General features: G+C 42.8%; 1 protein-coding gene across 2 annotated transcripts in view; it reads left to right on the forward strand.

Annotated features, from left to right (window-relative positions):
- The window catches only part of Pum3 (pumilio RNA binding family member 3), a 33,614-nt gene that overhangs the window by 1,893 nt on the left and 6,431 nt on the right, over window positions 1-25,290 (forward strand). Inside the window, exons 2-15 of one of the 2 annotated variants that reach the window (XM_021151372.2) lie at window positions 843-934; window positions 1,941-2,159; window positions 3,639-3,774; window positions 4,403-4,478; window positions 5,227-5,320; window positions 5,553-5,619; window positions 6,457-6,631; window positions 7,816-7,919; window positions 9,047-9,125; window positions 11,093-11,191; window positions 11,981-12,034; window positions 15,622-15,702; window positions 21,957-22,099; window positions 22,675-22,897. In XM_021151372.2, coding sequence (XP_021007031.1) covers window positions 850-934; window positions 1,941-2,159; window positions 3,639-3,774; window positions 4,403-4,478; window positions 5,227-5,320; window positions 5,553-5,619; window positions 6,457-6,631; window positions 7,816-7,919; window positions 9,047-9,125; window positions 11,093-11,191; window positions 11,981-12,034; window positions 15,622-15,702; window positions 21,957-22,099; window positions 22,675-22,897 — 1,635 coding nt within the window. In that variant the 5' untranslated portion in view covers window positions 843-849. Of the gene's footprint in view, window positions 1-842; window positions 935-1,940; window positions 2,160-3,638; window positions 3,775-4,402; window positions 4,479-5,226; window positions 5,336-5,552; window positions 5,620-6,456; window positions 6,632-7,815; window positions 7,920-9,046; window positions 9,126-11,092; window positions 11,192-11,980; window positions 12,035-15,621; window positions 15,703-21,956; window positions 22,100-22,674; window positions 22,898-25,290 lie in introns of both variants that reach the window. The other variant, XM_085833817.1, reaches the window with a different exon arrangement.

Here is a 25,290-nt window from a genome sequence, read left to right on the forward strand (position 1 = left end):
AAACAGTATCTCACGATGTAGCCCAGACTTGCCTTTAATTTATGTTGCTCAGAGTAGCCTTGAACTCACAGTGATCCTTCTGCCTTAGTCTAGGTGCTAGGGTTACAACTGTGTGTCAACATAGCCAACAAGAAATTAATTCTTGAGTGGAAGTTTCTAATCTGTAGACATTGTCTAGGAATTCCGACAGGTGACTCTTGAGGTCATTTAGAGATGGGCGAACATGTAACTTTGGGGACTGTAGTCATGAGCCTGGAGATGCTTGCCTTTGGTCCATATGTGTTCTGCTTCTTGCAGAGCTTGTAAGTTGGTGGGAGGTGAAGGTCACTGGACCCAACAGGTGACATGTTAGACAAATCCTTTGAAATAAAGTATTACATAGCTCTGTGTAACTTAGAGGCCAGCCAGATATTTGGTTTCCTCTAAAAGAGTTGGCCAGTAACCTTTCTTTTAGCTTTCTTGTGTGTGTGTGTTTTCATTAAATTGCAATATGTGCTGAGCACAGCCTATTTCTGGTCCCTGCTTTGTAAGGTGGATGCCGAGAGATCCACTTACTCATCACCAAGGCTACCCAGGTTAGAAGCTGCAGACAGTGGTGTTTACTCTTACAGTGGTCTGTATTTAGCCAGCTAGGGTGTGCTTGGGCTGGGATCTTTTTTGCCCTTCCTTTTAATGTCTTAGAGGTTAACTATATACGTGGTGGACTTGAGAGCCTCCAGGCCGTGCCTGGATAGTTTATATGGCATCTGAACTCAAGGACTAAACGCTGTAGCAACTACTTAATGACTCTTCTTGGATGAGCAAGTCAGTGATTCTTTGTGGTTTTGGCTTTTGTTTTTCAGAAGTACTATGATGGAAGTCAAAGGGAAGAAAAAGTTTACAGGAAAGAGTCCACAGACATCACAAGGAAAGAATAAATTTCATAAGAACAGTGGTAAGAGGGCCTTTCCCAAGGGTGCTTCCCTTCTGGTGGCTACTTAGATGGGGGCAGGGGGTGGGGATTTATGGCAGGTGCCACTCTGTTCATGGGCTAGGATTACAGTAAACGTGGGAGAAAGAGGCCACTGCTACTGTCCACAAATTGACCTGTTCCTCATGAAACGTCTATGAGATTGCCAGAAGAATCGAGGAATTTTTTTTTTTATTTCTGAAAGCTCCTTTGTGTCAGCAGTCGATGTGGCCTCACGGTGTTCACATTTATTCTCTGAACAATTCATTTTAACATTGGTGAGTTGGAGCTGGCTAATTTTGACAGCTTTTGCCTTCTGAATTTTGAATGGTGATACCTCTGTTATTCCATCAGGTGTCAGTATTGCTGAGTAGAAACATCCAGGCCTATATAGATAACTGTTTCCTAAGCTGTCTTATGTTCCCCTTGTAATGGTCTTGTCAGCTATTGTTATTGGCATCCTGTTTATTAGGTATATGTAAGCTTTTTGACCAAAAATTTTAACCAAATAATTTTATTATAGGCTTTAATTTTTTTTTTTTTACAGAATTAGACCTTTTCAGAAATACACTTTCACTCATTTTTATGATATACTTTCTTATCGTCAGTGATATTCATTTTGTTCTTAGACTCTTATAGAACCACTGATTGAGGTTTTTGTATAAATACTGATGGTACGTAGAGCCAGTAACTTCGAGCATATGCTTAGAACAGCAGAACTATGCTGAGCTAACAGTAGTGGTTGTTTCTAGGAGGTAAATTACAGTTAATTGTGAACTCTCTACTTTCTGGGGCTACATCACTAGTCTATATTGCAGTTTTATAATCAGAAAGTTTTCTTTTGATTTGATTGTTTAGGTACGAATCTATTCAAAAGGGTTAATGCATATTTAAGAGTAAGGCTGTCTGTTGCTCTACAGAGCAGTTGAGTGGATGCTGGTGATTAAGGCTCAGAGTCAGTGAACTAACACATATTTGTTGTTACTGCTAGAGTCTAGTTCTTCAAAGACATTCCCAAGGAAAGCTGTTAAGGAAGGCGGACCTAAAGTCACATCTAAGAACTTTGAGAAAGGTGCCACAAAACCTGGCAAGAAGGGTGTGAAGCAGTTCAAGAACAAGCCACAAGGGGGCAAAGGACCGAAGGACAAATTTCAGAAGGCCAACAAATTCAGCAAGAAGCGGAAATTCCAGCCAGATGGTGACAGTGATGGTAAGCTGACTCATAGAGCCATCGCAGAAGCCTCCCTGAACCAAGGCGCGCAGGTCTCCACCCTGTCGGAGACCACCTGTCCTTGCTCCAAGACAGGCAGCAGTCTGAAGCAAAAGGAAGGAAGCACACAAGGTTTTAAGGAAACAACAGCATGTTTCCTAACCAAAATTTCTCTTACTGGGGCTGGAGAGTTGGCTGGGCGGGTAAGAGCACTTGTTCTTGCAGAGGACCCAAGTTTGAGTCCCTGCACCCACGTGGTTGCACACACCCATCTCCAACCACACACCCATCTCTTCAGACTTCCAGTTCAAGGGGATCGATCAGTGTCCTCTTCAGACACTGGTGACCTCCTCAGGCACCAAGCACACATGCTGTGCTCAGACATGCATGTAGCAAAACACTCATAAGATGAAAAAATAAGTGGTATTTATACCTTGGATTTATTATGACTCATTTACTTTTTATTCTTTAGGTTTTTGTATTGAGTCACTTTTATAATCAGAGAGTGGGAGACATTGGAAATAACTAATTTCTAAAGGACTCAGGGAGAAACTCGCATTAATAATACCCTAGTGGAGTTCTCATTTCATTTTTCTCCCTGGTGGGTATTGCTGTTGTGTAACTGATCATGTGATCAGATTTCAGAGACGACGACACAGGCATAGGTGGATACTCAACCTTTATAGCACCGATCTGTAGAGAACGTCGAAGCTTGCTGTGCATGGTCAGGAGTGAAGGGTGACTGTGGGTCGTCCCTGGATTCGTGTCTTGTCTCCATCACGTAGGAGTGAGGGGAGGCTTTGACATGGCACTTGATGTGGGGCCTGCTTCCCTAGTGTGGAGGGGTGATTAAAGTCATAGGTAGCTACCTCATGCTCTAAGAATTAAGTAATGCGTGACGGCTCTTGGAACGTGGAGTTTTGGGTTGTTTGTGATGTTTGCATTGAATGAGGGACCCCACACGTGCGAGTGTTCCACCTCTGAGCTTCACCACCCACTTTTGAACAATGGCTTTCTCAAATTATTTTTCCTGTTTTAACCTGGACTCACTTGTTTCCATTGGAAACTCTGGCTTAAAGGCAGTTGTCTGTGCTCTAAAGTCTAGTGTCCTTTCACAACGGAAGATGGTGCTTCACATTTGTAGGCACTTTATAATCCTCTCATGTTCAGTTCTCTTACTAGGTGTCCTCTTAAGAATAATAAGCCATTAAAATGGCTGTGCTGTGGCCATTGCACTTACTGAGTTTTAGGCTGGCCTGTGAGAGCCTTGTCTTTTAAAAAGCTACTAAATACATTGTTTTAGATACATTTTAAATGTATAGACTGGCTAAAAATTGTGATCAAATGCAAAACTTCTGGGAAATTATGGTTTCCCCTTGTAGCTTCTAGAATGAGATTGGTTCTGGTGATCGCCCTTTGTACTAACTTCACATTCGGGTATAGTATTTGGAATGCTAAACACATTGAATCTGGATCTAGAATCAGGAGCCAAGAAACCCAAGTGGGATGACTTCAAAAAGAAGAAGAAAGAGCTGAAGCAGAGCAGGCAGCTCAGTGACAAGACCAACTATGACATCGTGGTTCGAGCAAAGCACATTTGGGAGAGCTTGAGAAGGTACCTGAGAGCCACTTCTCTCTTTATCCGACCAAGACGAGGGCAGCAGGAAGGGGTGCCCTCCAGACAGACAGTGCTCTAGGCATCCTGTCTGAGACAAGGGCAGCAAGAAGGGGTGTCCTGCAAACAGACCATGCTCTAGGCAGCAAAGACTGCGCCTGGTTTCTTTGTTGTGTACTGGCAGTCTGCTGTCATGGCGGCAGGATGACTGGCTGCTCAGTGTAGCCGTGTGTGAAATCATTAGGATGGTGTCAGATAGCTTTATGGAAATGGAGAGAGTCAAATAGATTTGATATCTATCCTGAAAGATTTCTTAGAAAATGAAGGACAATTTCTTATCAGCTAGGTTTTGAGATGTTTAAGTATTTGCCATCTGAGATTGTTTTATTATTTTTCTTTGCTTCTGAAGTTCTGGCTGTTAAGATTTAGATTGATGCATAAAATTATACCTTGTGAGATGAGTTTCTGTCTCTGAGAAAATTGCTTTTGTCTGGCTGCTCCAGAATAATAATTTTAATGTCAAAGATTTGCTGCCTTCAAAGGAAAAACCTCACTGAACTGGCGACCATGTATTGCATGGTGTTTGGTTTTCATGTTTAAAATAACTTCATCTGTGCTTCCTCTGCAGAAAAGATTGTGACAAGGAAAAACGGGTGAAGCTCATGAGTGATTTGCAGAAGTTGATTCAAGGGAAAATTAAAACTGTGAGTAGAGTGTGCTCATTATTCCATTTAAAAAATAAAAATTGAGGTTTCCTTTGCTCTTAGGGAAGAGTAGTTGGCTGTTGGTGACAGGGGCCTGACACATGGACAAGTGCTAGCTCAGTGTCGGGACCCAGGTGTGGAATGAAACTCTTTTGTTTCATGAATACTTTATGCATTGGCATTGCTTCAGCTGTCTTTGCATATTTTATTTTTAGTGTGCTTGAGTGTGGCTCATGGCTACCTGTGTCCAGGTGTGGAAATTTTCCCCTTGTGGCGTCATGTTAGTGTTCACAGCTTTCAGATTCTCGAACAGCAGATGCTAATGAGAAGTGCTAATCCAGATTGAGGGGCAGTAATGCTGTAGAACTGGGACGAGACTCAAAAGCCGATCAGCTGAGAGTCTCTTCTCCCTGGATTGTCCGTGTGCTGCTTGTATGTGGTTACAGTGACTGATGCAGCGACACTCGGGCATTGGTCAGTCCTACGTCAGAACCTGTTAACCTTCAGGAAACGAAGCAGTAGTCCACGCAGTCCTGTGGTGCGGTTTTAGTTAGCATTGGAACTTGGATGGTGATAGTATCTTCCCATCTCTTGAATTTATTTCAGCTATCAAATATGATAAGAAACATAGTACCTCATATAATTAGATGTATTTTCACCTCAAGCAGTCTAGTGCAGTTTAAGTTGAGAAAAGTAAAAATTGTAAGAAATAGTGTAAATGTAAGAAACAGCTAACATTCTCCTACAGATGGCCTTTGCCCATGACTCGACGCGCGTGATCCAGTGCTTCATTCAGTATGGGAGCGAGGAGCAGAGGCAGCAGGCTTTCCAGGAGTTGCAAGGTATCGCTAAGAGCGGTGCGTTTACCGCGCGGTAAGGTCACTTGTTTCTCTTGGAGTGCTGAAGACGACCCTGCATGCTCCGAGCTTTCTGGGGGGTGATTTTTGTTGCTGTGTGTCTTAGCCTGGGGCGAGGAGAGTTCGCCCGTCCACAGTCTCGCACAGTGGCGTCACTCCGCGTCGGGACACTGCAGTGAGACGCGCAGGGCCTGAGTTGCTCTCTTTTCCCCTCCAGGCGACTTGGTTGAATTAAGTAAAGCCAAATATTCCAGGAACATCGTGAAGAAATTTCTCATGTATGGGTAAGTTGTAAAGTGGTGGTGGTGGTGGGTTTTCTTTCACTTTTAGTTTTGTGGATTTTACTTTTGTCCGAATGTTACTTTAAAATCTCTGGTCTTGGTGATTGCCTCCAGGGACTTGTGCTCTTCCTAGGCCATAACATCTTAAAACGGTAACTGAAATCGAGTAAAAACACGGTGCTGCCTTCTCTGTTGTTAAGGACCTGTTTTTACATCGTGGGTTACAGAACAAAGCATTGGAACACTGTTGGTTAACAGTGTTTATTTAGTTGGTAGTTATTGGAATAACTTCAGTGAACAGTATTTAGAGGATAGACGGTTAGGGACAGATAAACTGACTCTGAACACTGCTTGAGACAGAAATAGGTTTCCTTCTGTTCCTGGCTACTCTCGGCCGCCCAGATTTAGAGTGAATTCTGTTTCCGAGACAGTTGGACTTTACTTTCTCTCCCTTTGTCCCCTCCTTGCCTTCCTTTCCTTGTGGTCTAGTTGAAGGAACCGACTCGGGCACTTTGTATGTACTGGCCACTGCTCTGCGGGCAGCTTAGTTCATCTCGATCTCCTAGCAATTGTCTGCCTGTCTTTCTTTCTTTCTTTCTTTCTTTCTTTCTTTCTTTCTTTCTTTCTTTCTTTCTTTCTTTCTCTCTCTCTCTCTCTCTCTCTCTCTCTCTGTTTCTCTCTTTCTTTCTTTCTTTCTTTCTTTCTTTCTTTCTTTCTTTCTTTCTTTCTTTCTTTCTTTCATTGAGAAGCTGAGAAATGGAAGACTTCAGGGCTGGGGCTGTAACTTCGTGGCAGAACATTTGCTGTCGTTGACCTTTTCTCTGCTCTTTGTGACTTTAGAAGTAAGCCGCAAGTTGCGGAGATAATCAGAAGTTTTAAAGGTCATGTGAGGAAGATGCTGCGGCATTCGGAGGCATCGGCCATTGTGGAGTACGCATACAACGACAAAGCCATTTTGGAACAGAGGAACATGCTGACCGAGGAGCTCTATGGGAACACGTTTCAGCTTTACAAGGTGACCTTTCCGGAGAAGTTCTTTCCTTCCCATTGTGTTTGTTTTTATGTGGAGTCTCTTAGGTTTCAGGGTCCTATATTTAGGATGTGTTTTTACCAGGGCAGTCCTTCAGAACGCATCTCAAATCGTTTGTTGTCTTAGATTATGTCTCTGCAAGAGGATCGAGTGATCATTCTGTGCTCTCTCCTCCAGAATGTTGCCTTCAAACCCCCTTGGGATCTGTGTGTCCGTTTTGTTCCTTCCCCTGCTGTGTGTGTGATGCCTTAGCACTTCTGTCTGTAGTCAGACTGAGATCAAAGACTGCAACAGTGAGCAGAGCTTTTCTGCTCTAGACTCCTCTTCTTGCCTTGTGTTTTTTCCTGGTTTTGCCGTACCTTTGTCCAAGTTGGACCTGGAGAGGAAGGGGACAACAGACTTGGCAATGGATGGTGGGTAGAAGTCTGAGAGTGGCCAGAGATGGGACTAGTACTGCTCTAGGACCTGTTCTCAACTCTGGGATAGGAGTGTCCGGGGGATATGAAAGGATATGGATTGACTGTAGGGTTATCTCCAGTAGCTTCAGTTCCTGAATTGAATTGCTTTATAGCATTTCTGTGTGACACCTGACCTTGGCAATATCCAGCCAATTATAAAACATACTAATTTGTGATTAGGCACATGCTAGGTGCTTGGTAAGATGTAATGGCTGGTGATTTGTTAGAGGTTAGCCTGGTTCTTGAAGTATAGCCAGCTACTCCCAAACCCTTTTCCAGGGCTTCTACATGCTCAGCCAAACAAAACCATTAAGAAAAATCTATGTCTATATTGGACAAGTATGGAGTTTGTTCTTATTGTTCCTTATAGTATAATCTATTTGCAGAGCATTTCTGCTCTGTTAGGTCATGTAAGTACATGATTGATTTAAAATATGCTGAAGGGTCATATAGGTTCTATGCAATTAGGCCCCATCAAGTTTTTGTGTCCTTGGAGGTTGCTGGGGCCAGTCCTCCGCAGGGATGAGCACATGTTGGCAGATGTGTAAGCAGGCAGTCGCTTCTGAAGAGTAATCTTGCCACATAGTAGATATTTGTTCTAGAAAGGTGAAACATCTCAAATTTATCGGAAACTCAGTTTACCATGGCTGTAGCTGTTGCTTGTTTTGAAGTGATTACATTTGGAGTAATGTAATCTTTCTTTCCTTTCAGTCAGCAGATCACCCAACGCTGGACAAGGTGCTGGAGCTGCAGCCAGCAAAGCTAGAGCTTATCATGGACGAAATGAAGCAGATTCTGACTCCGATGGCCCAAAAGTAAGAGAGGGTTTTTATTAACAGACTGAAAGAAGCATTTGAGGGAGCCACATCTTAATCCTTGCCAGAGAGGGGCCGTACTCCTTCTGTTACTCCTCTGTTGTAAATAAGAGCATCAAACTTTTTGTTTGAAACCATTCTTGATGCAGGTAGACATTGTTCTTGCTGATATTGTATCTTATTGGCTAACTTGTAATAGTGATTATAAACTTTCTTAAAGTGACAAAACCTTTTTTCTTCTTTTCAAAATAAAGTGTTATACTGAAGCCTTGTATGTTAAATAGCTTCATAAGTTCAATTGGTTATTTAAACTGCATTAGTTTGAGCTTGTTACCTTCATGTCTTTTGTACCCTAACAAAATGGTTGAACACAAAGCTTCTGGGACTAGGGAGGATGGATGGGACTCCTGATGCCACATCCTGTGTGCATGTGCACAGCTTCACTTCTCTGGGCCTAGTTTCTGGACCTGTGGAATTGAGGTCATAGCAGCGCATCCTCTGTAGAGTGTTATGAAGATGAAATGGCTTAATGTTTGCAAAGCCCTTAGAAGAGTGCTGTGTGCATCACAGTGTCCATGCTCTGTGTTTGCATGGTCCCTGGGAACTTTTAGGTCCTTGATCTTGAACAGCAGCCTGCACTGAACTCCAGAGTGCACCACAGATCACATTAGAGGGACATAGACTAAGTAGGAGTTGTTGCTCCTGGTGCCACTGTTGTGGTCCATTCAAATTGTAGTGCTACTGAAATGATTTCTGATACTGAGACATTTTGAATGCTTGACAGAAAATAACCATTAGGACTTAGGTTTGCATGTGAGTTCTTAATGCAGTACCTAGAGAGGAGGTGCAGCTGATAGGACCTGGGGTAGAACTGTGGTAATAGGGCATCGGTCATCCTGCTAGAGAGCCTGGAAATTTGTATCCTAGTCTCGGTCGTAATGAAAACAATCACAGGCTCAAATTATTTAACCTCTTAGTACTGCTGACAGATGCAGTTGACTTATGACAAAATGTGTTTAGTGAGAACCATTTCACTTGTTAGATGATCTTAGGATGGACAGACAGTTACCTGCCTTTGTGTGACCGTTCTGCTAGAGCTGATATTTGTTTCTTTCTTTTGTTTCCAGGGAAGCTGTGATTAAGCACTCGCTGGTTCATAAAGTATTCTTGGACTTTTTTACCTATGCACCCCCAAAACTTCGATCAGTAAGTGCTTGGTTTCTGTTTCTGTATGAGTGTTAAGCCAGTGCTGGCACACTGAGTTTGGCACTTGGGGGCCTGAGACAGAATGACACTTACTGTATGACGATGTATAGGGAAAGCAAGGCTGCTCTGATGTCTGCAATCCTTTAGACATGCCAGGTTTTCCTTCTCACTTAACTCACTAAACAGGCACTGAACAGATCTGCTAAATCTCTTTAATGTTTCCCCCCCCCCAGAAAATTATAGAATTGACCCTGGGTTTATTAATGCCACTCAATTTTTACATTTTAGTTACAATCCAGAGAGTGTCCTCTAGCTAATCCAATCCGAAGGGTAACTTATATTGAAGCATTACTCAGTGTTCCAATAGTTTTAAATTAAAAAAAAAAAAAAAAGAAGCCCGCTTTACAAGGTTAAGGGAGGATACTTAATGTAAAACTAAATGGCCTGTGAAAACCTGGACCTTATGTGATGGCAGGCGGAGGGCCGGTGAAGGTAACTGCACCGTCCTTCCAAGCAGTGGTGCGAATACAGATGAGAGCTGATACCTCAGCCCCTGACCTTCCTTCGCTTGCCTCATCAGGCCGTGAGTTGCTGTCCCTTTGCTCTCATTGTCTAATCCCAAGGGCTGACTAAGTCACACATCAGATTTCTCTCAGTGAATATGCCTGTCACACACTTGTGGGAATTTTGTAGCCCTCCAATGAGCATGTAGAGTAATTTCTCTGCAGCAGCCCCCAAAGCTTGTGACGAGAACAGCACTTACTCTCTTAGGGATGTTCCTCTTCTCTGCTGAAATCAGTGTTTGAGGGTTTCTCATGGTGAGTGTGTTTGGAAGACAGTAGAAGGCAGCATTCAGCTACAGCAAGGGCTTGGAGTGGCTGGACAGTGACAATTGGAACCTGTGTTATCCTCTAGCCCAGTAGCTTTCTATTGATTCTTTGAGAATTTCACATATGTATATAATGTCTCTTGATCATATTTCTCCCCCTAATTCCTTCCAGATCTACCTCTCAATTTTCTGTCATCCTTTTTTAAATAAATAAATAAATAGCCCCTGAGTTCAGTTTGTGCCACTGTACGCTCACAGTTGTGGGGCCATCCATTAGACATATTATTAAGGGTCAACTGTTAGCAGCTCTTCAGCTCAGGGTGGAAGCTAGTGAGCCCCTGTCCCGCCCCCACGCTGGATCTTGACCGGCAGCCACGCTGCTGTGAGTTTGTGGATGCAGTGGTCCTGTCCAGTCAGGTGCACTCCAGTCCAGAAGACTGTTGGACCTGGGTTCCACAGGCTGTGGCTCATGGAATCTTCCTGCCCACTCTTTCACAGTGTTCCCTAAGCCTTACGGGGAGAAGCTGTGATTTAAATGTCCTGTTTATGGTGGAGCACTTTGGAGAAATTCTTAAGTTCATATATGTGACCTGCAATCTTGAGATTCATCCCTGTAGAGGATGGGGCTTTTCAGGTGAAGTGCAGTCCTTCTGTATCTGCTCACCTGCTGTAACATTTTAAGTTGGCTTCCTAGGTTGCAGAACTCATCCATATGACTTGTGGATATCAACCCTGTGCTATATTCCCCGCAGAAGCTTGAGTCAGGGTACGGTTAGACTGTGTTTGTATGTACACATGTAGGGGGCAGTTTCTTTCCCCTGCTCTTCTGATAAACACTCCTCAGCACCACTCCCCCCGGCTTCTTTTCTATATTCATTAGATTGTACCACCTGCCACCTGTGAGCACCTTTAAAAATAGATATGGGAACAAGTGGTTATGCTGTTTGTTAGACGTTAGCTGGGAGCTGTATTGGTTGCCTTTGATGGAAAAGACCGTGCCTAGAAAGAGCCTGTCTGTAGAACTAAAGTCGCAGGGTTTGACGCCTGGGCTCACTTCACTCTCTTTCACTCTTCGCCTTGCCTTGCTGTTCTCATGCACACAGGGGAGAAATTGCACCTGACCTCTCCTTTTCCCCAGGAACTAATTGAAGCCATCCGGGAAGCAGTGGTGTACCTGGCCCACACACACGATGGCGCCAGAGTGGCCATGCACTGCCTGTGGCACGGCACACCCAAGGTAAGTGTCAGAGCCATGTCTTGCCTGCAGTCTGGATTTGATGAGCCCTTAACTTTGAGTTGGTAGCCTTTGGACTGGCTTTGGTTTCAGTTGTACTTAAGCATTATCTTCTGGAAGTTGTGTCTTAGGGCCTCCCAGGGCTTTGGCATCTTTGAGCCTTGTATTCTCTGCTTCAGCAGAAATGCAAGACTTTACTGAAGGTTAGGAAGAGATCCTCTGGTACGGTTATACTCAGCTTTGGCTTATAGGGGCTTGGGCGCTTGTGTTACGGTTTTTTTACTCTCCATTTAATGGTCATTAAACTCCCATTCAGAGTGGGAGAAAGGAAGAGCTGGTTAGTATTGGATACACCATAAGTATGTTCTTGTGTATATTAAGTTCTTTGAGGAAAAGGTGAGCTCTTGACCAGAGAACTTCCCATCTTCTATATCCTTTAAATGGTGTTGTGTTTATCTTCCTTTTACTCACTGCTAATTTAACTGCTGCACAGACATTAAACACGTCTGTATGCTACATTCTTGACATATCGGATATTGGAAGAGGGAACTTCACTAGGCTTGCATGTACCTTAGACTTTCATGGTTGCATATCTGTGTCTAAAATACGGTGAAGGCTGCAGAGCTTCTTACAGGTGCTCTTGGGGTCCTAGTGCACTGTGTCTCATTTTACCTTATAACGTCTCTCCTCACTAATGATGCTGGTGAGAATGTAATACTACACAAAGCATTAGCCATGTGGTAAGGTTAACGGATACCTAAACGTCCATTGACGCAGTTTCTCCTTTTCAAGGACAGGAAAGTGATCGTGAAAACGATGAAGACGTACGTGGAGAAGGTTGCCAATGTGAGTGCAGCAAGAGCACGTTTCTTAAAGTCTGACTGACTTGATGTGAATCGAGACGAGTTGGTGCCTGCTGGCAAATTTGAACACTACAGATAATTGTTACATTTGTTCATTACATCTTTTCTCTCTATTTTTCTAGGTTAACTTAAACAAAATGGGTTTCGTACTATAGTTCTTTCTTTGTATGGCTTGTATATGTGTGTGTGTTTTGTTAGAGATCAAAGGGCTTCATGTGTTCTGGGAGAGTGCCCTGCCTCTGCACTATACCCCAGATCCTGTTTGGTTGTGATGTGTCAAGAGTGGTATTTATCCCTGCTTTACGAGTGTCTCCAGACCTGTTAGCTGACATGAGATTATAGCTGCCTATTTAAGACATATATATTTAAGTAAGTAATAGGAGATTATAGCTCAGAAACAGGATACTGGTTTTTGCTACCACCAAAACCTTAATAAATTAATAAACCAAATAAATAAAGTTTTGTCTTTTCTTGGCATAAATTTATAACGTACTCATGAAAAGGCTAAGCTATTAAACATTAAATATTTTAGTTCCATGCAATGTTGTTTTTTTTTTACTGGGAATTAATTGTTTCTAGGTGGGGAGCTGCCCAGTGGATAAACTACTTAGAGATGAGGTCTGGCCTCCACACGTGTATGCACAGGCAGTCTCACACACACACTTGCCTACACAGGCAGTCTCAATCATACACGCACTCATACACGTGTGTGCACAGACAGTCTCACACACTTGATGTATAGGCAGTCTCTCACACATGTAGTAAAAATACTGGTAGTAATGTCATTTTAATTATATAGTTCAGTAAATCTGTCAGTTACTGGTGCATGAAAAAAGCCCAATGAGATCAACTAACATTTGTCAAATCCTTTCAGACCAAGGTAGGGTAGATGCTGTGTGATCGAGGTTGTCCTCTGTGGCCCACGTTGGGAGTTGGTATGTCATCATTTGGAGATAGCTGACTTTTCTATGAGGGGAAAAGTACTTTCTCTGCTTGTGGTGTAAAGGGACATTCTACTTAGAATTCACTGTTGAGTAAGCTCTGTCCGTGTGAGATTTAACTGAAATTCTTAAGTTAGGATTGGGTCAAAACAGATGTTAATAGAAGGGTCTATCTAAACTGTATTGGTGTGGTACTTTTTAAATAATAAAATTAGACTTGATTTTAGGTTTTGAGTACATGAAGTAATTGACCAATTCATTTTCTGAGATCCTTATCCTAGCTTGGCATTGTGGTGGTAACACTACCTAGCAATTTTCCATCTTTTGAAGAATTACCTCTGAGGGAGGAGGTAAACAGATATAAATACCCATCAGTTCTTTAGAGTCTCAAGTGCTATTATTGGGTTTTAAGGTTTCTAAATTTTTATTCTATCACTCCAGTGTTTTAAATGTTATTGAGACCCATTTCAGACCTAAGATTGGGTCTGACTTAGTATTTTGATCAGAATTATTATGGAGTCCGTATGGAAGTCTATAACTGTTCGTAGTATAAAGGTGGGGTTCGGGCATCAGTATTTGCTGGGTTCCCATTTTCTAGGGCTCAGTTGCTGAGAGACACATGCTCAGTTTCTAGATGTGGTTGTGGAGTTGCCTGTTGCTCACTACTGTAATTGATGTGGAATGATTGTGGAGCTCCAGTAGGTACGATCATCACTCTTTGCTCTGTATAATTGTGCCTTCACGAGATGGTGCAGCTGTCCACATTTAACATTGACTTGTGGACCAATTTGTCCAGTCATACAGAAATGCTTTGCACTTAAACATGCTGTGCCTGCCGCCCAAGAGTAGAGACCAGCAGTTTGGGTTGTGTGTGTCTTTTCCCTGTTTCCTTCACTCACCTGGGAGCTGCTTTGTGTGAATACCTGCTTGCCACACTCAGGATGACTTTCCAGTATTCACTTAACCACGGTCCCTGCTGTTGTATACTGAAGTTGTTTCTAGAGTCATTAGCATTCCAGCACATATTTTATGTGTGTCTGTTGTTTGTGGAGGCATGACTGGGGTAAATCCCTAGAGTTAGAATTGCAGGGTGAGCACATGCGTGCATGTTGTATTGAGGTTGCCATCTGCTTCCCAAAGAAGGAAACCCCTTTACATTCCGGCCAGCGTAGCCATCCCTGCTTGACCCCACATCGCTGAACTTTTTAAAAAACTCTTATCTATAGGTAGAGTTGCATGCATTTCATCGTTTTATTATCCTTACTATTTCTCTAAAATGTTTCACACATTTAATATCATTTGCGTTTTCTGTGAATCAAGTCATCCGTTCTCTTTGAGTTGATCTGTGGTTTTTGTATAGTGTGTGTCTTAGCTTAGTTATTCTTTTCCAGTTAATTTTTTTAGGCACAATTAGTAAATTCCTCATTGCCTCTGGCCATTCATATTCCTTAGACCTAGTTCTGATTAAAGCAACCTCCACCCCTCAAAAGGCACGCCCTCTGACACCTCACAAGGAATGTGTGAGGAGCTCTGAAAACTGGGTTCCCCAAATGCACCGGGTGACATCTGTCACAGATGCAGGAACAGTTCAAAAGGTTCTTATGAACACTGTGTGTGTGCATGCCTGTGTGTAAGCCTGTTTACACGTTGAAAGCAGTGATTTATCTGGTTCTCAGAGTCATTGTGTTGTGCACTTTGTTTTTCTGTTGTTGTTGTAGACTTAGGGGCATTTGTTTCTTTGTTTTGGAACTTGTGATTTTTTTTCCTGTTTGTTTACATGGTTTGGATTTTTGTTTTGTTTTTGGTATTTGTACTTAAATATAGTTATTGTCAAAGAAACTAGACAATATAAAATCAATACCGTTGAGCATAAATAGGATACAAATAATTTATAGCTCTTTGACCCAGAGGTGACTATGTTTTGCCTTCTAGAATTTTCTGTGCACATGTTTATGTGAATGCCCGAGGATGCTCATTTCTATTTTGGTGATTTGAATAGTTTCTATATGAGGCTAATATTGTGTTTAATTATCTCATTTAAAAATTTTTTTCAAATAGCCATTCATTAATTCATGAACTGAGTGCTTGCTTAGATGTTGGATTCTGGTTCTTGGGCTGTTTGATGACGTGTTTCTCTCTCTCTTTTTAAATTAATCTTATCTTTGATATATAATTAGCTAGTTCATTTGAGTGGCTTTGATTTACCTTGCTTACCTGGGGTTGGTGCTGACTCTATGGGGAGACTGCATAAGAAGGAACCTTTTTTCATTTTTTTTTTTAAGACTGACTCTCACTATAATAATAATGTAGATGTCAAAGAGATCTATCTACCTGCTCCTCAGATGCTGAGATTAAATGCATATGCTATCAGGTCTGGGTTTCTGGGGTTTATTCTTATTCTGTCTTGTTAAATTTTTTATTACATGTATATGTTGGGGGATATGTGGTCTGCACATGTATAGAGGTCAGAGGATAACATGGGAGAGTCTGTTCTCTTCTTCTACCACATGGGTTTTAGAAGATTAGACTCAGGTCATCAGGCTTGGCAGCAAGTGCCTTTACCCACAAGAATGGTTTTGCCAGCTCTGTGTGAAATCTTTTAACCTTTTCTGTCTCCCCTTTCTTACAGGGCCAGTACTCTCACTTGGTTCTCCTGGCAGCGTTTGACTGTATTGATGATACTAAGCTTGTGAAACAGATAATCATATCAGTAAGTAACTTGGATGGGATGAGTGCTGGCGTTGGTCAGTTGCTGGTGTTGAAGTTTAATGTCACACATGTTATATAAACACTTTATTGAACCTGTGCTTTCTGTCTATGTTTTCCATGACTTTCTAGTCACCTGGGCTATGGATTATTTTAGAGTCTTGTTCTGTTCCTGTATGCATTCCAACCTTGTAACTGGATAGTAATTGTTTTAAATGACCATGGTGAAAATGACATTTTACACACACACACACACACACACACACACACACACACACACACACACACAGTGGACATCACCACCTCTTGAAGTCAAATTGTTCCTATACCTATGACAGATGTAATGTTGACACTTCTACTTTTGAGTAAGGTTGATTAAATTCTTCTTTTTTTTTTTTTTTCCGCAAAACAGTGCTTAAATTTGATTGATGGTTGCCTACGTAGTGATGGCTCAGTTAAACACACTTTGTGTGGACAAGCAGCCTCTGCAGTTGTCCTTGCCATCCATCCCTGTGTGCTGGGTTATGTGGATGGAGAAGACAACACCCAGCACTTACTCAGTTGTGCTTGTGACATCCTTTTATAGAATCAGGTTAAATGTTATTAAAGTTGAAACATTAACTTCCTCTTACAACCAATTATGCAGGTCTAATCCAATGACCAAAGGTGGTAATACTTGAGTAAAGGTCTCTATCCCTGCACTTGACTTTCAGAACTCTTGGGAAAGCTACTCCGAAGTAGATACAGTCAGAACTATCTGTCCTTTGTGATGCTCCTTTTCTCACTCTGCTTGTGTGAATCCTTCTTCCCTATGTGTAGGATGCACAAATATTGAATGGATAAGGTTGAGATTTCCCGAGTGGGGAAGAGAAAATGCAGTATTGGTATCAAAGACCAAAACTGAAAATGATTTCAAAACTGCTTAGTCTTTGTGAACACAATTGTTCAACTGGAAATCATAAATGCCATTGTGTTTGCACACGAATGGAGCCTTAGAGGGATCTTACTGACAACCGAGACTTACAGTGTCAGCAGAGAAAAGAAAGACTGTGGCTAGGTGGGGGTGCTGTCGCCTTCTTAGTCGCAGATGAGGGTGGCTGGGTGTTGACTTGTTTATCTCTAGTAGAAGGGAGGTGGGGAAGGTCTGTTCAGATGGCAGCTGTCAATCCCTGCTGTGGGTTCTCATGCCCCGCTGGCACTTTCCAGCTTTGTTGTTGACTGTTTTCAAGTTGTAATGACATTTGTAGGGGACTGGGTTGTGGGAAGGAACATGTTGGCAAGATTTTGTGTCACAGACTGGGTATTTTGACATGTTCCTTGGGACTTTAGTACCCTTTGACTCCAAGCAATAGTGGTTGTTTTTAATTTCTGTGACAGAGATGTGAGGGTGTAGAATTGGCTATGAATAAAGCTGTTTCACAAAAATGGAAACTGGCTGGCCTATTGAAAGTTTGCTTTTGTGTAGTATTTCACAAAATTGAAAATGTGCATAACTGTTCCAAATGGATTTCAAGGGAAACAATCACCCTTCAGGACTTGCCAGAACTATCTGCTGGGTTAGTCTTTCCCAGCGATTTATCTCACTTCAGCTTGCTCTTGGAGCCGTTTTCATTTCTCTTGCTTATCAGTTTGAAGTCCACAACTGTGGAGCCCATGTTCCTAAAGACTCATGGACATGCCTCTCGCTGACAAATGCTCTACCAGTTTTGTGTACCATTAAGCCCCAAAGTTAGTGATAAAGCTGTACTTAATGTTCATTGCTCTCGCATTTTCCCACCCATCCATCACAGAGTCTGTTGTAGTGCTTTTTGAAAATAGCCAGAAAAGGCTTAGAATTGCCAGGTGCTCCTCAGGGTATCCATACTTCCCGGAATGTTAAGTCAAAATTTCAACCTGGTCAGCTCTATCTTTCTTTCTTTCATTTTTCAAACTAAATTTAAGCTGTTTCTCATCTACTTTCCTTTCCAAAATGAGCATTTTTATAATTGAAATGTGGTCCCATTTATTTTAGTGTGCACAGGCTGGTGTGATAACAGTGTTCTTAAGGAAAGGAATGAGAAGCTAGCCCATTGCTGTTGGGAATGAAGCAGGAGTAATGCATATTTCAGATGCCTAATCTTCAATGTGTACTTCAAGTTACAAAGAGTAAGGTGTTGAGTGCTTGGCCTTCCATCTTGTGACACAAAGAAAACCTAGTCAGGTCTTAGTGTCTCACACCTATAGTCTCATCACTTGAGAGGCCGAGACTGGAGGATTGCCATGAATTGGAGGCCGTCCTGGGCTGGAGAGTAAGATACTATTTTTAAAAGAGTGGGTTGGAGGGGGCAGTAAAACTTGACAGAGTTGAGGCTTCTTGTTTTTAAAGAATTAGATAGTAATCATTTGGGCTCTTGTGGGCAATATATGGTTTGTCTTGTTTGTTTATACTTTTAAAGAATGTTTTGCAATGTAAAAAAAAAAAGTAATCATTAGCGGAAGGAAGAGGAGAAAGGGAAAAACCACTCTTAGCTTCCTGGGATTTGACCTGTGGTCCATAAGGTCCCCGCCTTTGTGCATTTTATTTACTTTTCAATGGCAACTAGAAAGTAGTCAGCTAGTGAATATACTGGCTTGTTAGTTTTTATTTTCATGGTGATAGTATTTCTTACACTCTTGAAAACTATTATGGACCTCATCTGTGTAGTTCTTTTGATAGAGTGCTTTTCTATATCCATAAAGCCGTGGGCTCCATACGCTGACCACATAAGCCAGGCATGGTAGCACAGGCTTTTAGCAATTCTAGTGCTTAAGTTAGAGAGAGGGTGAAGGCAGGAGAAGGGAAGGTCAAGGTTATCCTTGGCCACAAAGCAGCTCTGAGGCCAGCCTTGGGATACATGAAACCCTGTCTCAAAAACAAAAACCAACCATTTTTGGAGGAGTTTGTATATATAGTTCATTGTGGGAGCACTTGGGCAGTCCACAAGAGCGTCAAGCCCGAGCACTGGTTACCTCAAGCAAACAACAACAGAACGCAGAGAAACCCAACTTAGCAGTTACTCTTTGATTTTTATTGGCTTTTGCTAGTCCATATAATTCGTAATCACGTGTATTCTCGTTTTATTACTGTAGCTTTAAAAAAACGAACGAAAACCAACCCTGGGAAGGAAGGGTTTGTTTGGCTTTAGTTGAGAGGTTTGGCCCCTTATTGTGAGAAGTCAAAGCATCACATCATCATCACTGGCAGGATAAGGACATGGCTTCTTGCTTGTGGTCAGCTAGGTTTTTTTCTTATACTGCTCATTACCCTATACCCCGGGAATGGAGCTTCCTATAGCTATCAACAGACAAGACAGTTTGCCCACAGTAGTACCCACAGGTCATCCTGTTCTTGGTAACTCTTCAGTAAGATTCTTTCCAGATGTTTCTAGGCTGTGTCAAATTGACAGCAAAACTAAGCAGTAGAGTCCTTTGATGGTATTCCCACCTAGATGCTAAAACCGTTGGTAATTGTCCTTACCAAAATGTCAGGTTGAAGTCAAGGGCTGATAATCACTCTTTGTTTCCTAAGGCTAGTTGCCAGGTAGTGCTCTCTGACCTCTCAGCCATATCTCTACCTGTCCCTTAAAACTTTCCTTAGGTTATTTTCATTCATATTTAGTAGTTAACTGTGAAATGTCAGGACTTAAAACTTAGAAATGTCCATAGATCAGATACTTGCTTGAGTGAGATGGACTAGGTATTCAATAAAGAGGGAGGTTGGGGGCTGAGACTGGAGAGAGTACTGCCCTGAGTGCAGCCAAAGGGTGCGCTTTGGAGTAAACTCATATTCTTAAAGTCCTCAGGCTTCCTAGTCATCTAGCCTTCCCTTGGCTTTTCTGTTGGTATCTATTAAAGTCTCTTCTATTTGTTTTTAACTTTCCATTAATACTCTTGTCTATTCTGTTAGATTTAACTCCCTGTGGCTAAAGTAGCTTACAGTTTTTTCGGTTTTTGCTTTTTGTTTTTCCTCACATAACCTATTGTAGAACTGCACTTACTATAGATAGGTTCAGGTCTCGGGTTTCTGTTGCTTGTTCTGTTTCTGTCCTCATGGAAACTGTGTGAACACTTTAACTCCATTGCCTGTGTGCATCTTTGCTTTGAACCATTCACCCTCTTAAGAATGCCAAGGAGCCTAGGCAAAGGCCTGCTTGGTCAGAGCAAGGACCTGACATGTCAATTACAGAAGTTGTTCATCCTGGCAGTGCCATTAGAGTGGTTCTTATGTGTGGGACCTGTCAGGGAGGTCCATTCCTTATCTTGGTGCCTCTTACCTTTCCTCGTTATGCCATGAAAAAGAGTTCAGGTGCGCTGAGGACAACAAAGGCTTCCCTGACTTTGGAGCATTAAATATTTCATTATCAAAAGCACAGATAATGCTACTTTGGGGGATTTTATCATCAATACATGATTCTAAATTTTGCTGTATTGTGATGCTGTGGTTGATGACTGACTTTTTAGTTTAATCCTTTGTACTAAAACACTAATTTAGTAATAAAGAGGTATTTTTGTTGTCTGTTTGTTTGTTTGTTTGTTTTTTAAGAGCAGACTGGGGACTGGAGCAGTGCTCAAGAGCACTGGCTGCAGTTCCAGAAGACCCAGGTTCAGTACCCAGCTCACAGTGCTCTAATCCAGTGGATCCCAGGTTCAGTACCCAGCTCACAGTGCTCTAATCCAGTGGATCCCAGGTTCAGTACCCAGCTCACAGTGCTCTAATCCAGTGGATCTGGGCCCTCTCCTGGCTTCTGCAGGCACTGTATGCATCTTATGCACAGACATACATGCAGACAAAATACCCATACACAAAACAGATACTTTTTAATTCTTGAAAAAAAAATAGAGCAAAACAGGGGCTGAAGAGATGGCTGGGAGGTTACAAACACTGACTGCTCTTTCGTAAGTCCTGAGTTCAGTTCCCAACAACCACATGGTGGCTCACAACCATCTGTAATGGGATCTGATGCCCTCTTCTGCTGTGTCTGAAGACAGATACAGTGTGCTCATATATGTAGAATAAGTAAATAAACCTTAAAGCAAAACTAGAAACAGACCCAAGTATGTATCATGTTAGAGAAGGCTTTCCTTTCAGAGGAGGGGTATGCTTGCTTTGGATCTCACAGATTTGGAGTCACATTCAGGTCTAGTCAGATCGATGCTTCTAATCCTGACCTATACACTTAGCAAGTAAGCTAGTACTTACTAGCTAGTGGCTTCAGGTAACTTCTGCTCAGTTGTGTGCGGCTTTGGAAACAATGTCATTGGAAACAGTGTTGTGACAAAGTCATGATGGATTCCCTTTGCATTTTCTCTGTTAACAGTTGAGGGTGTGGTGGCTCATGCTGGTAACCCTAGCATTCAGTTCAAGACCTTTCCAGGCTACCTAGCAAGAACTCTTGTCTCTCTCTCTTTTTTTTTTTTTTTTGGTTTTTTTGAGACAGGGTTTCTCTGTATAGCCCTGGCTGTCCTGGAACTCTCAGCTTTGTAGACCAGGCTGGCCTCGAACTCAGAAATCCACCTGCCTCTGCCTCCCAGCTGCTGGGATTAAAGGCATGCGCCACCACCGCCCGGCAAGAACTTGTCTCTAAAATAAAGTAGGATAAAGGAATTCAGTGACTTTCTGTGATGATTTCCTTAGGCGTTTGTGGGCGTAGCAGTATCACTTCAGTTCTAACCACTGGCAATGCTGATGTTGACTCAGGATGGTGGGCATCCTCTTGCTAGATTATTTTCTCATCTCCCTGTGTGTATTTTTTACTGCAGTAAACAGCCTTCATTTGCTGTGAATAAGCAACCTAGCTAAGCCTTGATACTCTTTGTGATTAGCAGAGCAGCTTCCTGTCTCATGTCTCAGCAGGGAGGTTCTGAGGTCCGTGCTTCATCAAGGCTCATGCTACATTAAGTGCTCCTGCAGATTGACTGTCCACTCAGGTCACAGCAGGTGCTGTCCTTAGTAATAGTGGCCCGACCCATACTCATAATGAGTGGAGTCTTCTAACTTTAAAAAGTCCTTGGGTTTGATCAGTTAGTTCAAACAGATTGTTCACTAATGGCCACCACAGCAGAGAATGAACAGTTCTGAAAGTAATTCTTTGTGCTTTGATAAGACATGTCAGAACTGACGTCACAAGTGACGTGAGTGGAGTGAGGAAAAAACCCAGGGTGTGTTCTTCATCCCCATCAAATCTCAGCGGAACTCTGGGAACGTATTAAGCAGTGGACGTTTTTGTTTCCATTATCTAGGAAATCATCAGTTCCTTGCCCAGCATAGTTAATGACAAATATGGAAGGAAAGTCCTCTTGTACTTGATGAGCCCCAGAGACCCCGCCCACACGGTGCCCGAGATCATCGAGCTTCTGAAGAAGGGTGATGGCAACGCGCACAGGTGAAGGCCAGCTCGTGACTCAAAGAAATCCTCATAGATGCATCCCTCTTTCCCTCCATTTCCCTAAGACTTCTTAGTGAATTCCATAGTCTCAAGAGCTTACTTTGAAGGAAATGGCAGTATCTGGCTGAAAGAACACAGCTGAACCTGGCACACAGTAGGCATTCAAGTGTATAGTTTGCTTTTTGTTGTACTTTACTTTCAGAGTTGCCAGTATCTTATACTTAAATGTCCTGAGAGCGTCTATAAAGTACTCTGAACACGTCCTGCCTCGCATGATGACTTGCTACTACTTGGTTTAAGATTGGCAGCATTGGGAGTGGTTGGTTATTCGTTTGTGACTGTGGTGTAGAAAACAGCTTCCTTTATTGAAGTCTTGCTCCATGCCAGATAGTGTTCAGATCCTGGGGATGGAAAGATGACACCTAGTCTGCCCTTGACTCACTCACTGTCCACATGCTCGGCAGGACAGACAGTTACAGGAGATAGGGCCCTGGGTTATGATAAGCTCCTAGAGGTTTGTGATAACAAGACTGGTCACTTAGCTTACCACCTCACTCAACATATTCCAACAGCAAGAAGGACACTGCAATCCGCCGGCGTGAGCTCTTGGAGTCCATCTCTCCAGCTTTGCTGAGCTACCTGCAAGGACACACTCAAGAGGTGGTGCTGGATAAGTCTGCATGTGTGCTGGTGTCTGACATCCTGGGTTCTGCTACTGGAGATGTTCAGCCTGCTATGGATGCCATCGCCAGTTTGGCAGCAGCAGAACTGCATCCTGGTGGCAAGGACGGAGAGGTGATGTACTGTGATTATAGTAGGAGAGCCCCGGGGCCCATAATATCCCCAGATGTGGATTCTGCAGAGTGTTAACAGTCATGCCAGTAGTACATTTAAAAACGGTAATTCAGAGCGCCGGTGGTAGCACTTGTTTTCCCCAGAATGCAGAGATCCTGTAGTGCCTACAGACATGTGCTATGACTTATGGTTATCTGTGATTGCCCCTTCACTACCTTTCCAGAGTAGTCCATGCTTGCTGTGGCAGCTGCTTCCTGTGGTGTGAAGTGCTGTTTGTCCTGTGCTCCATCAATTCAAAGCCTAATGCATTCCAGTGCCCATAGTTCTCCTTGAAGGCTTCCCTAATTTTGTTTGACTCATTAAAAAAGACTCACTCAGCCGGGTGCATAACCACAAACCTAGACTTTAGACTTGAGAGGTTGAGGTAGGAGAAATAGGAGTACAAGGTCATTCTCCTACACATGGAGTGGAGGGCCTGACTGAGCTAGGTGAGGCTGTCTCAAACAGAACAGTTGTTCATTCTTGTTTATAGTTACATGGGCATGGTGTGATTCTACATTGCATCTGAAGTTCACTGATTGTGTGTGCCTTGTTAGTGCTGTACTGCAGGCAACACCGTCCTCTGCTGCACCCCAAAGCTTTCGGAAGACATGCTATTTAAGGAAAGTAATTATTTAAGTTAACATGGAAACTAAAACTGAAGGACAACTGTGGATTCTAAGGGGTTGTATAAGACCAGCTTGTCCCCAGGTAGCCTTCCTGGAATTGGAAAAGGCTACACTGAGCCCTGAAGGGTTAGCAGTTCAGTCAAGAATGATGGAGAAGAGCGTGGGCTGCAGGGAGTATACTGCAGCCCTGAGGAGGGGGGCATTAGGAGCTCAAGACTTGTGTTTGCAAATCAGCCGGCAGACAGGAAGGCAGGGGCCGATCGTACTGCCTTTGTCCTGTGCTGGCTTGTAAGACCCTGGAGTTCTGAGCTAGCAGCTGGTTACAGGGAACCACCAATTTTATTTTATTTTATTTTATTTTATTTTATTTTATTTTATTTTATTTATTTATTTTGAACCTTTGACCTCTACTGTCAGTCTCACAGAAGCCTTTATGTGCTAAATAGAATAGCCTTTCATTATGATCGCTGGCATTGCTCAAGGATATAAAATAAGCTGTTCAAGTTCAGCCTTTCATTCATTAATCGAAAAGGCAATAAGTCTGTCAGGAATGCTTAAAGAGATACTCGAAAGATGAAATGACAGTCCCTGCCCTTCAAGTTTGGAATCCATTGGACAGAAGTGTATGTGTCACTTTTATGCGCACCTTTATGTTAGCTGAATGCTAACAGCTGCATTTTAGTTCTGTCCCAGGGACTTTAAACTAGTGATGTAGTTCTGATGACAGTAAGCTACACATAATGGAATGCCTTGTGGTAGCAGCACTAAGTCGTCACAGTACAAAGGCTGTGCTGCACAGGGCAGTCAGCCTCCCCTGTTGGGCTCCTTTGCCCTGCCCTCTTTCCTGTGTGTTCTAGTCCGAGCCAGCTTCCATAGCCACAGCACTTGCTCACATCAGGCTCTCAGGCAGGAAGGAAAGCAAGAGCAAGGAGGCCTTTTCTTGTCAGGGAAGACCATCTCCAGCCAGGCTTTCCTGCCATGTCATTAGCGAAAATTGGTCTGAGGCACACCTGCGTCCAGATCAGTCTAGCAGAGTGACTGGATGGCAAGGGTTACTTAAAACCATTGAGGATGTAGCCCCTGAGAGCACAGTGGAGCCTTTAGAGGAAACAAGCTGGGGCTACCTGTTGAGTAAATAGTTCAGAATCTTTTTCACAGCACAGTTATTCATTCCATCTCTAATTCCCTTTAGCCATGGGTCTAGTCTGGCACTCAGCAGTGTTAATCCCCACTCGCACTTGATTCTGGTATTGAGTGTCTGATGTCTGACATGTGGCGTGCTTTTGATAACGTGGATTGGAAGAGACAAGTGGACTGTCAGCTGAAGCTCAGACCCCTGCCTTCCTGGAGCAGACGGATGAATGTGATGAAATACTGCTCTCTATGGAAGTAGTGCTCATTGGTTCTCATCCTAAATGAAGGGAGACCACTATTACTGTGGGAACAGTTGATAGGGCCGGCAAGCAAGCTGCAGAATGTTTTCTTGGCCTGCTGATTAGGTCACTGTAGAGAATAATATTTAAACGCCATGTAGCATTCTCCCCAGAGATTTCTTTATATCTTAGAACAATGTTGCCATGGGAAGAGTGGACAGATTACCTGATTTTTTAAGATGAGCATTGTATGTTGCTATTCAAACAAACTAATTTCTGCACTACCTTGTAGGGGCTATGATCTTCTTCTTTGCTGTTTGTTGCACCCTAGGTATATGATGGGCATCCTGGG

The sequence above is a fragment of the Mus caroli genome, unplaced genomic scaffold (genome assembly GCF_978045245.1).
Source record: "Mus caroli unplaced genomic scaffold, Mus_caroli_1 scaffold_20, whole genome shotgun sequence".
Lineage (NCBI taxonomy): Eukaryota > Metazoa > Chordata > Mammalia > Rodentia > Muridae > Mus > Mus caroli.